Raw genomic sequence first — 13,659 nt, 5'->3', positions numbered from 1 at the left:
AAGTTTAATTTTTTTACCACAGCATCAGCAGCCTTCAAATGAACAAGGAATGGAAATTGGAGAAATGGAAATGGTATTGACTAAAACAAGGAACTTTTGGGGTGGGTATTCAGTATCACCTTTACCAGAGCCACAGAGCCCAGCAGGTGGTGAAAACTGCATTCACATTTCATTTAAACCAACAACAAACCAACCAACACCACCACCACTCACAAAAGAAAGGAATTAAAAGAGTTTTTAATTTATAGAGATATAAACACTGTATTAACAAAAAAAAACCCCAAACCAACCAACAAATACTATCACAATATGCCCATTAAACTGGGCTAAGGTAGTTGGTTTCTGGACCCGTGTTAGGATAAGTAAGGGTAAACATTTGGAATCGTCAAGTTCTTAACACAAACTGGCTGAAAGTTTGAAAATCAGTCAAGCAACAGAGTTCTTTCATGGGATAGGATGATGTGAGCAGTAGCATAAGTGCACAGATCATGACACAGATATCATGATTGATGCAGTAACTATCTCACTGTCTTTAAAAGAGAAGTTATTTCTTGTTCGCCATGCGCACTAATCCATTTCTGAACTCCAGACATTCTCAAGGCATCTTTTTACCTGTCCCAGTTACATCATTAGAAGCTAATACTTTAGAATGGCAAAGAACACTTGTCCAGTAACTGAAGAGAATGACTCAAAATTAAAAGGTGGAACATCAGTAATGCAGTGGAAAAGAGCATTGTTTCTTCCACAAACAGCTTTGGTCAGTGTTCTCTTCAGGATGTCCAGCATTCATTTCAGTAGTTTTGCCACGTCGCTGGTTCTTGCTGTCCTTCTGAAGCTCAGTTCAGACAGCAGCAATAGGCTCCTACTGATCAATCCAGTTGAAAATGATAAGAACTAAACTGAGAATGCCAACACAAACACCAAAAATAATCAGTGCACATGCCTGCAAAGAAAGAAAAGCAAAAGGCGGTGTTTGACTGAAGGAAGCATTTAACATTTCTAAGACTTGTAACTAACAATGAAAAAAAAACAACCTGTAAGAACAGATTTAAATAGTGACTTTTAAAATAATCTTCAGTGTTTCAAATTACTCAGTCTTCAAAACACAAAGTATTTGCTTAGGGGGAAATCTCATCTAAACTTGCTCTGGGATAGTTTCAGAGGGAATTGAGAGTAGCCTGGTTTGTTTCCTCACACCATCTGTCTGAAAAACACCAAACTAAACCATCTGCACTTTACAAGTCTGAATGAAGAAACTGAATTTGCATTTTATTCAAAATATAATTGAAGTTGCAATAGATTCTTTGCATTTTTGAATAGCCAGGTAAGAAGAGACAGCAGCTTGATGATTTATAAGAAGGTCCCAAATCTTTTTGAAATAGGCAAGAATTGACATGGTCAGAGAGCATCATTACTACATTTTCTTTCAGATGCTCTTTTTTGTCAGTACAAGAACAGCCCTATGAATCCTAAGAATCATAGAATCAGTCAGGGTTGAAAGGGACCACAAAGATCATCTAGTTCCAACCCCCCTGCCATGGACAGGGACACCCTACCCTAGATCAGCCTGGCCACGGCCTCATCCAGCCTGGCCTTAAACACCTCCAGCCATGGGGCCTCAACTTCCTCCCTGGGCAACCCATTCCAGGCTCTCACTACTCTAATGCTGAACAACTTCCCCCTCATGTCCAGTCTGAATTTCCCCACCTCCAGCTTTGCTCTATTCCCCCTAGCCCTGTCCTGAAAAAGGGCTGAAGGGCAATATATGAACAGTCTTTCATCACTGTAGACAGTCATAAAGCTGCTTTGCTGAGCAGTGGTTAAAATGAAGAGAGTTGCAGTGCACAATGCAGGCTGTTGCACAAATTCCAACCAGAACTTCACCTACTACAGCAAATGAAAAATCATAAAGAGGACAGAAAAAAAAGAAAAAGGAAAAGAAGAAAAAGAAAAGATGTTTTTGAGAAGGCTCACATAGAAAACAAGCATAAACACTGTTTCACTTAAATGCATTTTGGCTTTGTCCCAGCTGCCCAGACAACATCAGAGTAATGGATATAAACTGAGGAGAAATTGGATTAAAAGTCAACATCTGAAAACTATAGGGAAAAGCATGTACTGAGAACAACAATCCAGCATATGGACATACTGCTAGTCAAAAATGTCTTGTGAAGAAAGAGTCTCAGAAAGACTAGAGCCATCATGAAGGATGAAACAAAATGCTCATAGATTGTGTGAGCTAGAGGGAAAACAAGAACTTTGCCCCTTGGATTATGTGCTCTAAAGTGTGTTAGGATGCACCTAAGGGCCTCCACCACCTCCCTGGACAGCCCATTCCAATGCCAGTCACTCTCTCTGTGAAGAACTTCTTCCTAACATCCAGCCTCTACCTACCCTGGCACAACTTGAGACTGTGCCCCTTGTTCTATTGCTGGTTGCCTGGGAGAAGAGGCCACCCCACACCTGTCTACAATGTCCCTTCAGGTAGTTGTAAACAGCAATGAGGTCAGCCCTGAGTCTCCTCTTCTCCAGGCTAAACAACCACAGCTCCCTCAGCCTCTCCTCAAAGGGTTTGTGTTCCAGGCTTTTCCGTCCCTGGAGGTCTTCAAGAAAAGACTGGATGAGGCACTTGGTGCCATGGTCTACTTGACTGGATAGGGTTGGGGGATAGGTTGGACTGGATGATCTTGGAGGTCTCTTCCAACCTGGTTGATTCTATGATTGTAAAGTGAGTCTAAATAGAACATATCAAAAAAAACATACCCCAAGTTTCTGTGGTGATAGGAAGTCCTCTCTGTTAAGTTTAAGATAGAAGAGTCCAGGATATACAAAAAGCAAACAAGTTGACGTGGTTGAACCTTTAGAAAACAGAAAGATTTTACTTTGAGCAACATTGTTGACTTATTTATAATACCAATTTTCTTAAAGAAATACTAAAACCCCAAAAAAAAACTACAAAAAACTTACCAATTACTCCAAATATATGTTTCATGTCTGGCACATACATTGCCAATAAAACAACTGTTGTATTCAGCATTAAAGTGACAAGGATGTGGCAAATCCATGACACAGGAATACAAGAGAAAAACACCATCAATACAGCCTTCCTTGCCTGTGAAATAGGGAGAGAAATAGTGCATCAGTCAACATACACACATACATATATATCACAGAATCAACCAGGTTGGAAGAGACCTCCAAGATCATCCAGTCCAGCCTACCACTCAGCCCTATCCAGTCAACTAGACCGTGGCACTAAGTGCCTCAGCCAGGGATGTTTCAGCTCTTTGGAAAAGATCTGGAAGCAAATGAGGTTTGCTTTTGGTGCAGTTAGAGGAGAGCTCTGTTGCATATAACTTTTCAAATAGGAAATATGTGGAGATCTGTAACTGCTGGTGTAAGTATGGGGGAGGTGTCTTGCCACCTCCCTCGACTTTGATGGTTTCAGAGTGTTTCCACACAGAATCACAGAAATCAACCAAGTTGGAAGAGACCTCCAACATCATCCAGTCCAACCTAGCACCCAGCCCTAGCCAGAATGTGGAAGTTGTAGACAGCAATGAGGTCACCGCCTCCCTAGGCAGACCATTCCAGTGCCAATCACTCTCTCTGCCAACAGCTTCCTCCTAACATCCAGCCTGGCACAACTTGAGACTGTGTCCCCTTGTTCTGTTGCTGCTTGCCTGGCAGAAGAGACCAACCCCACCTGTCTACAATATCCCTTCAGGTACTTGTAGACAGCAATGAGGTCACCCCTGAGCCTCCTCTTCTCCAGGCTGCACACCCCCAGCTCCCTCCACCTCTCCTCATAGCACTTGTGTTCCAGGCCTCTCACAGATTTTAAATCTCATCTCAATACCATAAACTTAATAATTATATAATTGCAGATGTGACAGAGCACTTAAGAAAATCAGTGCTAATGCTCACAACGAGATTACAGATGTTGGATGGCTTTGCTGAATGGGTCTAGCAGGCTAAAGGTGTTCACCAGCAAGCTGTGCAGCTTAATATCTTTACAGCTGTTCTTAGTACCTTGAAAGTAAAACCTGTAATGGATGTCACAAATCTGTGTTTGATGGAAAAGGCTGTTAGAAGAACGTTGCCAAAGATGTGGCTTGAACAGTCAAACATTTAAAAACACCAAAACTGACTTTTTTCTCAGATATTAGCAGGAGATCCTGCTTGCATGTATCAGTAGAGAGAACAGGTGAGGCTATGTAGTCAGCATTCTGTAGTATGCAGACTGCCTTTTTTCTTTTCTAATTCAATCCTGTAGTTTTATTTGCTCATGGATTTAAGTACTTCATCATATATACTAAAAAAAAAACTTTCTTATTTGCTTACACATAAGTTGGTTTAGAAACACCTCCAATCTGAATTCAAGGGGCAAACTTCCATGGCTTTCATTAAGCTTTGGCAAAACATTGCTCCCTATGGTTAATGTTCTTGCAGTGTAAGATCATAGAATCAACCAGGTTGGAAGAGACCTCCAAGATCATCCAGTCCAACCTAGCACCCAGCCCTAGACAATCAACCAGACCATGGCACTAAGTGCCTCATCCACACTTTGTTTCAACACCTCCAGGCACAGTGACTCCACCACCTCCCTGGGCAGCCCATTCCAATGCCAATCACTCTCTCTACCAACAACTTCCTCCTAACATCCAGCCTAGACCTCCCCCACCACAACTTGACTGTGTCCCCTTGTTCTGTTGCTGCTTGCCTGGGAGAAGATACCAACTCCACCTGGCTGCAACCTCCCTTCAGGTAGTTTTAGACAGCAATCCTTTATGTCATATACTATAGTGTAGATAAGGCTCATAAAATAAACAGGAATAACAGATTTGGATTTCCATTTCAGATGTCTTGATTATTTTTCCTTCTAATGACTCCCTTATATTGCATGAGCACAGACTGTAAGAGTTGGGGCTGTTGAGTCTGGAGAAGAGAAGGCTCCCAGGTGATCTTCTTGTGGCCTTCCAGTATCTGAAGGGGGCCTACAAAAAAGCTGGGGATGGACTTTTCAGGATATCAGGGAGTGACAGAACTGGGGGGAATGGAGCAAAAATGGAGATTCAGACTGGATGCAAGGAGGAAGTTGCTCAGCATGAGAGTGGTGAGAGGCTGGAATGGGTTGCCCAGGGAGGTGGTTGAGGCCCCATGCCTGGAGGTGTTTAAGGCCAGGCTGGCTGAGGCTCTGAACAGCCTGATCTAGGGTAGGGTGTTCCTGTCCATGGCAGGGGTGTTGGGACTAGCTGATCCTTGTGGTCCCTTCCAACTCTGACTGATTCTATGATTAGAATTGCAGATGCTTAGGGTGCTGGAGCCTTTAGCACAAGAAGGACATTGATCTGTTGGAATGGGTCCAGAAGAGCACCAGAGAAATTATTTGAGAGCTCTTCTCCAATGAGCACAGGCTTGAGAGCTTGGGTTGTTCAACCTGGAGAAGAGAAGGCTGTAGGAGAACTTTATTGTGGCCTTTTAGTACGGAAAGTGGGCCTATGAGAAAGATAGGGAGTGACCTTTTAGCAAGGCCTGTTGCAACACAACAAGGAGCAATGGTTTGAAACTGAGAATAGGTTTGAACTAGTTACAAGAATGATTATTTTTACCGTTAGGGTGGTGAAACATTGGCTAAGGTTGCCCAGAAAGGTTGCAGAAGCCTCATCCCTGAAAACACTCAAGGTCAGGTTGGACAGAACTCTGAGCAACCTAATCTAGTTAATGATGCTCCTGCTTACTGTGGGGAGTGTGCTCGTTTGAAGCTAACTAGGATATTTTAGTGAGAAGATGTAGATTATAGGCTGTGAAAAGGAAACAATGGTGATGTCTACTTCACTCAGAGGCTTGCTGAGATGGATGAAAACAAGAATATAAACATAGACAACAGTCAGTCTGTGTCTCTGGGTGCCTGTACTTTTCTCCCTGGCCTGCTCTCTAACCCCCCTGACCAATCCTCCAAACTCACTTTGCACATAAGGCAAAGTCTGAGATAAGGTAAAGGGGTGGAAAGAAGGTGGAAGGGTGGTTGGGAGCCCCTCCAGGGGACTCTGGTTTCTGGGAGGGTTGCTGTGTTTCTGTATTACTTTTAACTTGTATATTCCCATATATAACTGTAAATATTTGTGTATATCTGCTTGTACTAAGCTGTATATATAAAGCTTCATTCTTTAACTTTCAGCTCATCTGAGTCTAATCTGGGTAATTTCACAAGAGGTGGGGGGAGGGGGGAGAGCAGGTAACATCCAAACCATCACAGGGAGGTTGGACTAGATAACCCTTAAAAGGATTCTAGGTTTAAAAGGTCGGACTAGATAACCCTTAAAAGGATTCTAGGTTTAGAAGGTTGGACTAGATAACCCTTAAAAGGATTCTAGGTTTAGAAGGTTGGACTAGATAACCCTTAAAAGGATTCTAGGTTTAGAAGGTTGGACTAGATAACCCTTAAAAGGATTCTAGGTTTAAAAGGTTGGACTAGATAACCCTTAAAAGGATTCTAGGTTTAAAAGGTTGGACTAGATAACCCTTAAAAGGATTCTAGGTTTAAAAGGTTGGACTAGATAACCTTTAAAAGGATTCTAGGTTTAGAAGGTTGGACTAGATCACCCTTAAAAGAATTCCAGGTTTAGAAGGTTGGACTAGATAACCCTTAAAAGGATTCTAGGTTTAAAAGGTTGGACTAGATAAACTTTAAAAGGATTCTAGGTTTAAAAGGTTGGACTAGATAACCTTTAAAAGGATTCTAGGTTTAAAAGGTTGGACTAGATAACCTTTAAAAGGATTCTAGGTTTAAAAGGTTGGACTAGATAAACTTTAAAAGGATTCTAGGTTTAAAAGGTTGGACTAGATAACCCTTAAAAGGATTCTAGGTTTAAAAGGTTGGACTAGATAACCCTTAAAAGGATTCTAGGTTTAAAAGGTTGGACTAGATAAACTTTAAAAGGATTCTAGGTTTAAAAGGTTGGACTAGATAACCCTTAAAAGGATTCTAGGTTTAAAAGGTTGGACTAGATAACCCTTAAAAGGATTCTAGGTTTAAAAGGTTGGACTAGATAAACTTTAAAAGGATTCTAGGTTTAAAAGGTTGGACTAGATAACCCTTAAAAGGATTCTAGGTTTAAAAGGTTGGACTAGATAAACTTTAAAAGGATTCTAGGTTTAAAAGGTTGGACTAGATAACCCTTAAAAGGATTCTAGGTTTAAAAGGTTGGACTAGATAAACTTTAAAAGGATTCTAGGTTTAAAAGGTTTCTAGTCTATGAAATTTAGTATTAATGCTATTTCATTGTTTATATTAGATCAACATTAAAACAATATTTATCACAAGGCCATTAAATCTTCAGGAATTACTCCTTCTTTGAAGGAACAAAAAAAGGTTTGGGGGATAATGCTTTGTCTCTTTGGGTATGCTTGATAGCAAACATCAGCCTCTCCTATAATGAGAGGCTGAGGGAGCTGGGGGTGTTTAGTCTGCAGAAAAGGAGGCTCAGGGCTGACCTCATTGCTGTCTACAACTACCTGAAGGGACATTGTAGCCAGGTGGGGGGTGGCCTCTTCTCCCAGGCAACCAGCAATAGAACAAGAGGACACAGTCTCAAGTTGTGCCAGGGAAAGTATAGACTGGATGCTAGGAGGAAGTTCTTCACAGAGAGAGTGATTGGCATTGGAATGGGCTGCCCAGGGAGGTGGTGGAGGCACCGTCCCTTGAGGTCTTCAAGCAAAGACTGGATGAGGCACTTGGTGCCATGGTCTGGTTGACAGGATAGGGCTGGGTGCTAGGTTGGACTGGATGATCTTGGAGGTCTCTTCCAACCTGGTTGATTCTATGTTGTAATCTGGTCTATACTCTAAGACAGAGTTTGCCATGTATAATTCTTTTTTTGGTCCTAACTGAATTTTAAGTTCTGCCATAGTATTGATAAAGGAGATGTTTTGGGGTTTTTTTTTTTGGTGAAATAGGTCAATACATGTTTTCAATTTACAATTAAATTGAGTTTTCAAGTATAAATGTGTTTCTGTGTGGGTGCGTGCATGTAGAAAGGAAAAACCAAGTCAGCAAAATTCAATTTAAGGAGGGAAAAAAACCCTAAAAAAACAACCAAAGTAAGTAAACTTTAGAAGTTCTGAATTCTCTAAATTGAAAACAATGCTGTGGGCTAGTTTTAATCTGAAATGTGTGTCAAGAGCACAAATTAGCTTAGTGGTTAGTTATTTTGGAGCTCTCATGGAACATATGCAAATATGTGGTCTTTGATCAATCACTTGACAAGTGAATAAGATACACAAGCCTAGATGAGACCCAAATATTGCAGCCTGCAAAGCATTAGCATTACCATTGCCTATGCCAGCTTCCAAACGTTCCAGAGTACTTACTGGGAAATGGATCAGAGGGACTGTCAAAAGCACAGCAAACAGGATGGCTACTTTAACAGTCATGATGACAGTATCGTGTGGCAGGTACCTGCTGTAACCTTGTAGCAATTCAGAGTCCACTTTATCTGAAAACAAGAAAAAAATAATTGCTTTGTTAATCATTTGAGAACTAAAATAATTAGCAACGAGGTGTCCAGAGAAGGGCAACAAAGCTGGTGAGGGGCCTGGAACACAAACCCCATGAGGAGAGGCTGAGGGAGCTGGGGGTGTGCAGCCTGGAGAAGAGGAGGCTGAGGGCAGATCTCATTGCTGTCTACAACTACCTGAAGGGACATTGTAGCCAGATGGGGTTGGCCTCTTCTCTCAGGCAACCATCAATAGAACAAAGGGACATAGTCTCAACTTGTGCTGGGGGAAGTATAGGCTGAATGTTAGGAGGAGGTTGTTGGCAGAAAGAGTGACTGGCATTGGAATGGGCTGCCCAGGGAGGTGGTGGAGGCACCGTCCCTGGAGGTGTTGAAGCAAAGCCTGGCTGAGGCACTTAGTGCCATGGTCTAGTTGACTGGATAGGGCTGGGTGCTGGGTTGGACTGGATGATCTTGGAGGTCTCTTCCAACCTGGTTGATTCTATGATTCTATGATTCAAATGGGTCAGTGTGCTTGTGACTGATGAGGAGAGGAGGGGGGCTGCAGGTACCCATCCACTTTGGCATTTCTCATACACTGGGACACCTAACCTCAAGAAAAGTGGGAAAACTTCAGGAGGCAAATCTCTGCAAAGCCTCTGTTGAAGCCAAAGCTACTGAGAAAGAAGACAGCAGTATGAAAGACAAAGCATGAAAATGAAAGATGATGTGACATGAAGACAAGCACAGGGTCAAACTCGCTCTGTCTCTCCAACACTCAACACTAGATTCGTTTGGTTAAACTAGAAACCAGAAACATTAATTTTGCTAAATTAGCTGAATTGCATTTCTTTTCTCCACCCTCTCTTGAAACATTAAGTCAGATGCTAGGTAAAGATTTTATTTGAAAGAAAAGCTGGAAATCTCATTTAAAGGAAGAAAGAGATGTTCCAAACTCTTCTGTGTATATGCCTTTACTGGCTACAGTTGCTGGGTGACATGGAAAAGGATACCTAGCATCAGTTATACTTTCAAAACATAATTCACATTAAGAAACAAACAAAAAAACTCCAACAACAAAAAACCCAAAGCAAACTCCAACAATAACACCTCCCCACAACAACCCACATAGTCCCCCCTAGATAACTCCAGAAACACTGACGTTTTCCACACACCAAATGAGTAGACATGTGCCACAGAAGGACACTTGAAGGCTTTCAGTCTGCATTCTCACAGCACCTAGACACTAACAGAGGATTCAGCCAACCAGGTTGAACACTTCCAAATGACAGTTATGCTTTCTTCAGCAGTAAAGGATCTTGCGTGTTCTCCATCACGTCCAGATTCAGCTTGGCAAACCCAACTCTTCTTGTGGAACTACAACAGTGCCATACACCATGGATACACCACCATAAGCATGACTGCTCAAAGCTGAATCATAGAATCAACCAGGTTGGAAGAGAGCACCAACATCATCCAGCCCAACCTAGCACCCAGCCTGAGCCAATCAACTAGACCATGGCACTAAGTGCCTCGTCCAGGCTCTGCGTGAACACCTCCAGGGATGGCGACTCCACCACCTCCCTGGGCAGCCCTTCTGTCTGAATCCTTGCAATATGCCTATGTTGACTGAGAGCTGAGAAATAATGCATTTGTGCTTTATTTACACACTGTAAAAAAGAAAAATACAGGGCAGATAGACACAAACAGAAGTCTTGTGTCAGCTATCTTCAACAGCATCTACTAAAGAGTCCGATTTATGGATAGGAGCTCTGAATAAATGAGACTTGTTAAAAGAACACTCGACCCTAAGTATTGTTTTAGAAACTATCAATTACCATTGACAATTTCTGTCCAGTTTAGGAACATTAAAGTCTGGTTTTGCCAAAACCTTTCAGTCCCTCCTCTTTCTCTTGCCTCTGTCTGCCATTCCATCTCTTGTGACAGCTTGAGCCTAGAGTGAGAAAGCTTCACAAACGCCCAGCAAAACTATTACACCTCACTGTCAGATTTCCATGAACTTGGAAGAAAGCTGAAGCCACATCAATGATGAAACCTTTGCCTTTGTCTTTTACCTTTTTAAGATGACATTTTTCACTAAGTTAATAGAAAAGTCAAAGCCCTAAAAGTGGTCTAGTACCCTTCTTTTTTTTTCTGTCCCTTTTTGTTGGGCATACCTTGACTCTGCTTTTTTGGACTTGAGAATGGACCAAAATTTCCAAAGTCCAGTTGCCATGTGAAGTTTCAAATGCACAGAAAACATAATAAAACATCTGAACCACTGAAAGATGAAGCAAGTTAAAGAAAAAACTCTTGCTTTGTTTCCAATTTAAAATAAAATGCTTTGTGTTTTCTTGGGTTGGTGCTTTAGGAACAGGGAACTCTCTAAAGAAGTAAGTTAAATTGAGCAAGACAACTAAAAAGGAAAAAATAAATAGGAGAAGCTGCTTGCAAGGGGGGGGGGGGAAAGTCTCTTACATACATCCACTCTTGGCTTCAGTATTTCAGGCTCTTGAGTCTATGTTACTAACAGAAATCAGGCATGCAGAAAAACAGCAATGTTCCCAGCAAAGCAGAGTAAAAGACCATATTCAATGGACAGGTGCTGGGCCTGGCGCTGTTCAGTATCTTTACTAATGATCTGGAACATGGGACTGAGCCCAGCATCAGTAAGTTTGCAGATGACACCAAGCTAGGAGCAGGTGTGGAGCTGTTGGAGGGTAGGAGAGCCCTGCAGAGGGACCTTGCCAGGCAGGATGGGTGGGCAGAGGACAATGGGATGAGATTGAACAAGGCCAAGTGCAGGGTTCTGCACTTTGGCCACAACAACCCCAAGCAGCACTGCAGGCTGGGAACAGAGTGGCTGGAGAGCAGGCAGGCAGAAAGGTACCTGGGGGTAGTGGTAGATAGTAGCTGAAGATAGCCAGCAGTGTGCCCAGGTGGCCAAGAGAGCCAATGGCATCCTGGGCTGCATCAGGAGCAGTGTGGCCAGCAGGACAAGGGAGGTTATTCTGCCCCTGTGCTCAGCACTGGTCAGGCCACATCTTGAGTGTTGTGTCCAGTTCTGGGCTCCTCAATTCAAGAGAGATGTTGAGGTGCTGGAATGTGTCCAGAGAAGGGCAACAAAGCTGGTGAGGGGCCTGGAGCACAGCCCTGTGGGGAGAGGCTGAAGGAGTTCGGGGTTGTTTAGCCTGGAGAAGAGGAGGCTCAGGGCAGACCTCATTGCTGTCTACAACTACCTGAAGGGAGGCTGTAGCCAGGTGGGGTTGGTCTCTTCTGCCAGGCAAGCAGCAACAGAACAAAGGGACACAGTCTCAAGTTGTGCAGAGGGAGGTCTAGATTGGATGATAGGTGGAAGTTGTTGTCAGAGAGAGTGATTGGCAATGGAATGGGCTGCCCAGGAAGGTGGTGGAGTCTCTGTCCCTGGAGGTGTTGAAGCAAAGCCTGGCTGAGGCACTGAGTGCCATGGTCTAGTTGACTGGATAGGGCTGGGGGATAGGTTGGACTGGATGATCTTAGAGGTCTCTTCCAACCTGCTTGATTCTATGATTCTAAGATTTGTGATGATTCAAGAATAATGCATTTATCATTTATTAGCTTTCATTCTAAATAATACACTTACCATAAAATGTCAGGTACCCAAACAGAGCAGATACGAAGTAAATTAGGAAACTCAGACCAATTCCTGTGACAGTTACATTCTGCATTCTACTTTTGGATGGACTGAAACACACACAAAAAACAAAAAAAGGGCAGAAAATTAGTGTTGCTTAATCTATTGTGGATATTAGACACAATAATGTTCCTCTACTCTGCTCTGCTGAGACCCCACCTGGAGTACTGCATCCAGTTCTGGAGCCTCTATTACAAGAGAGATGTGGAGATGCTGGAGTGTGTCCAGAGAAGGGTCACGAGGATGCTCAGAGGGCTGGAGCAGCTCTGCTATGAGGACAGACTGAAAGAGTTGGGGCTGTTGAGTCTGGAGAAGAGGAGGCTGTGAGGTGACCTTCTTGTGGCTTTCCAGTATCTGAAGAGGGCCTCCAGAAAAGCTGGGGAGGGACTTTTTAGGCTCTCAGGTAGCTACAGGATTCAGGGTAATGGAGCAAAGCTGGAGGTGAGCAGGTTCAGAGTGGACGTGAGGAGGAAGTTGTTGAGCATGAGAGTGGTGAGAGCCTGGAATGGGTTGCCCAGGGAGGTGGTTGAGGCCCCATGGCTGGAGGTGTTTAAGGCCAGGCTGGCTGAGGCTGTGGGCAGCCTGATCTAAGGCAGGGTGTTCCTGCCCATGGCAGGGTGGTTTGAACTAGCTGATCCTTGTGGACCCTTCCCACCCTAACTGATTCTGTGATTCTGATTCTATACAATCTAAATTGCAGTTTGACTTCCACAAGAAAGCATTGTCTTAATTTACAGCATAAACTGTTTGCTGAGGTCTGTGCTGTCAGTAACATTTAGGGGGTTTAAAAGTATTTTCAATCTGGTAGTTAAGAGGGACTACTCATGCAGAATACTAACACTGTCCCCATCTCCTAGGGAGGGCAATAAGCCATACTGGATTGGCTTTTAAATCAGAACTTTTAATTTATACAGGATGAGTTGTATTTCAGAGCCAAGAACACAATCTGGATCAAAAAACCCCACTGAATCAGATGAGGCCAAATGCAGATTCAGTTACAGCAATAAAAATTAACTAGTTAAGTACCTTAGCAAATGACCTTTTTTTCTCCAGATTGCCCAGGTCAGAACAATGTACTGACATTGGTGATGGAGTCATATTTGCTACTTTTCTCTCCTGTAAGAGAGGAAAAGCCAGTACAGACTCAAACTGTACATTTCTCAAAACCATGGAAACTCCTCAGTTTGCATCATTTGGTGGCACTGACTTGGAAATAAAAACTGTTCTAGATTAACTTAGGGAAAAATGTGACAGAAATACTATGATTGCATTTAAACACTGCTTGTGATTTTGGACATTACCTTTGGAGCTCACAAAAGATGGGTAAGACTGAGGTATGGCAGAGAAAAGAGAAGGCCATAGTTGGTATTGCATAAGCACTCTAAAATAGAAAGAAAAACATCTTGTAGGTTGTTTGTTATTAGAGATGGCTGAAAAAAACAACTGGATGAATTCAGCATTCAGTTCATGCTTTGAGAGCCAGTGGAA

The 13,659-nt window shown here is 42.8% G+C and overlaps 1 protein-coding gene across 2 annotated transcripts in view; it reads right to left on the bottom strand.

The window, feature by feature from the left end:
* Window positions 1-217: 217 nt before the first annotated feature.
* Window positions 218-13,659, bottom strand: part of SLC38A6 (solute carrier family 38 member 6) — a 53,390-nt gene continuing 39,948 nt past the window's right edge. For both annotated transcript variants that reach the window (XM_064154633.1, XM_064154720.1), the window contains exons 11-16: window positions 13,473-13,552; window positions 12,121-12,221; window positions 8,374-8,498; window positions 2,968-3,112; window positions 2,764-2,858; window positions 218-943 (exon numbers count right to left, since the gene is read on the bottom strand). In XM_064154633.1, the coding sequence (XP_064010703.1) occupies window positions 863-943; window positions 2,764-2,858; window positions 2,968-3,112; window positions 8,374-8,498; window positions 12,121-12,221; window positions 13,473-13,552 (627 nt within the window). In that variant the 3' untranslated portion in view covers window positions 218-862. The remainder of the gene's footprint in view (window positions 944-2,763; window positions 2,859-2,967; window positions 3,113-8,373; window positions 8,499-12,120; window positions 12,222-13,472; window positions 13,553-13,659) is intronic.

Source organism: Pogoniulus pusillus, chromosome 1 (assembly GCF_015220805.1).
Source record: "Pogoniulus pusillus isolate bPogPus1 chromosome 1, bPogPus1.pri, whole genome shotgun sequence".
Classification (NCBI taxonomy): Eukaryota; Metazoa; Chordata; class Aves; order Piciformes; family Lybiidae; genus Pogoniulus; species Pogoniulus pusillus.
This window is presented reverse-complemented; position numbering and strand designations above follow the sequence as displayed.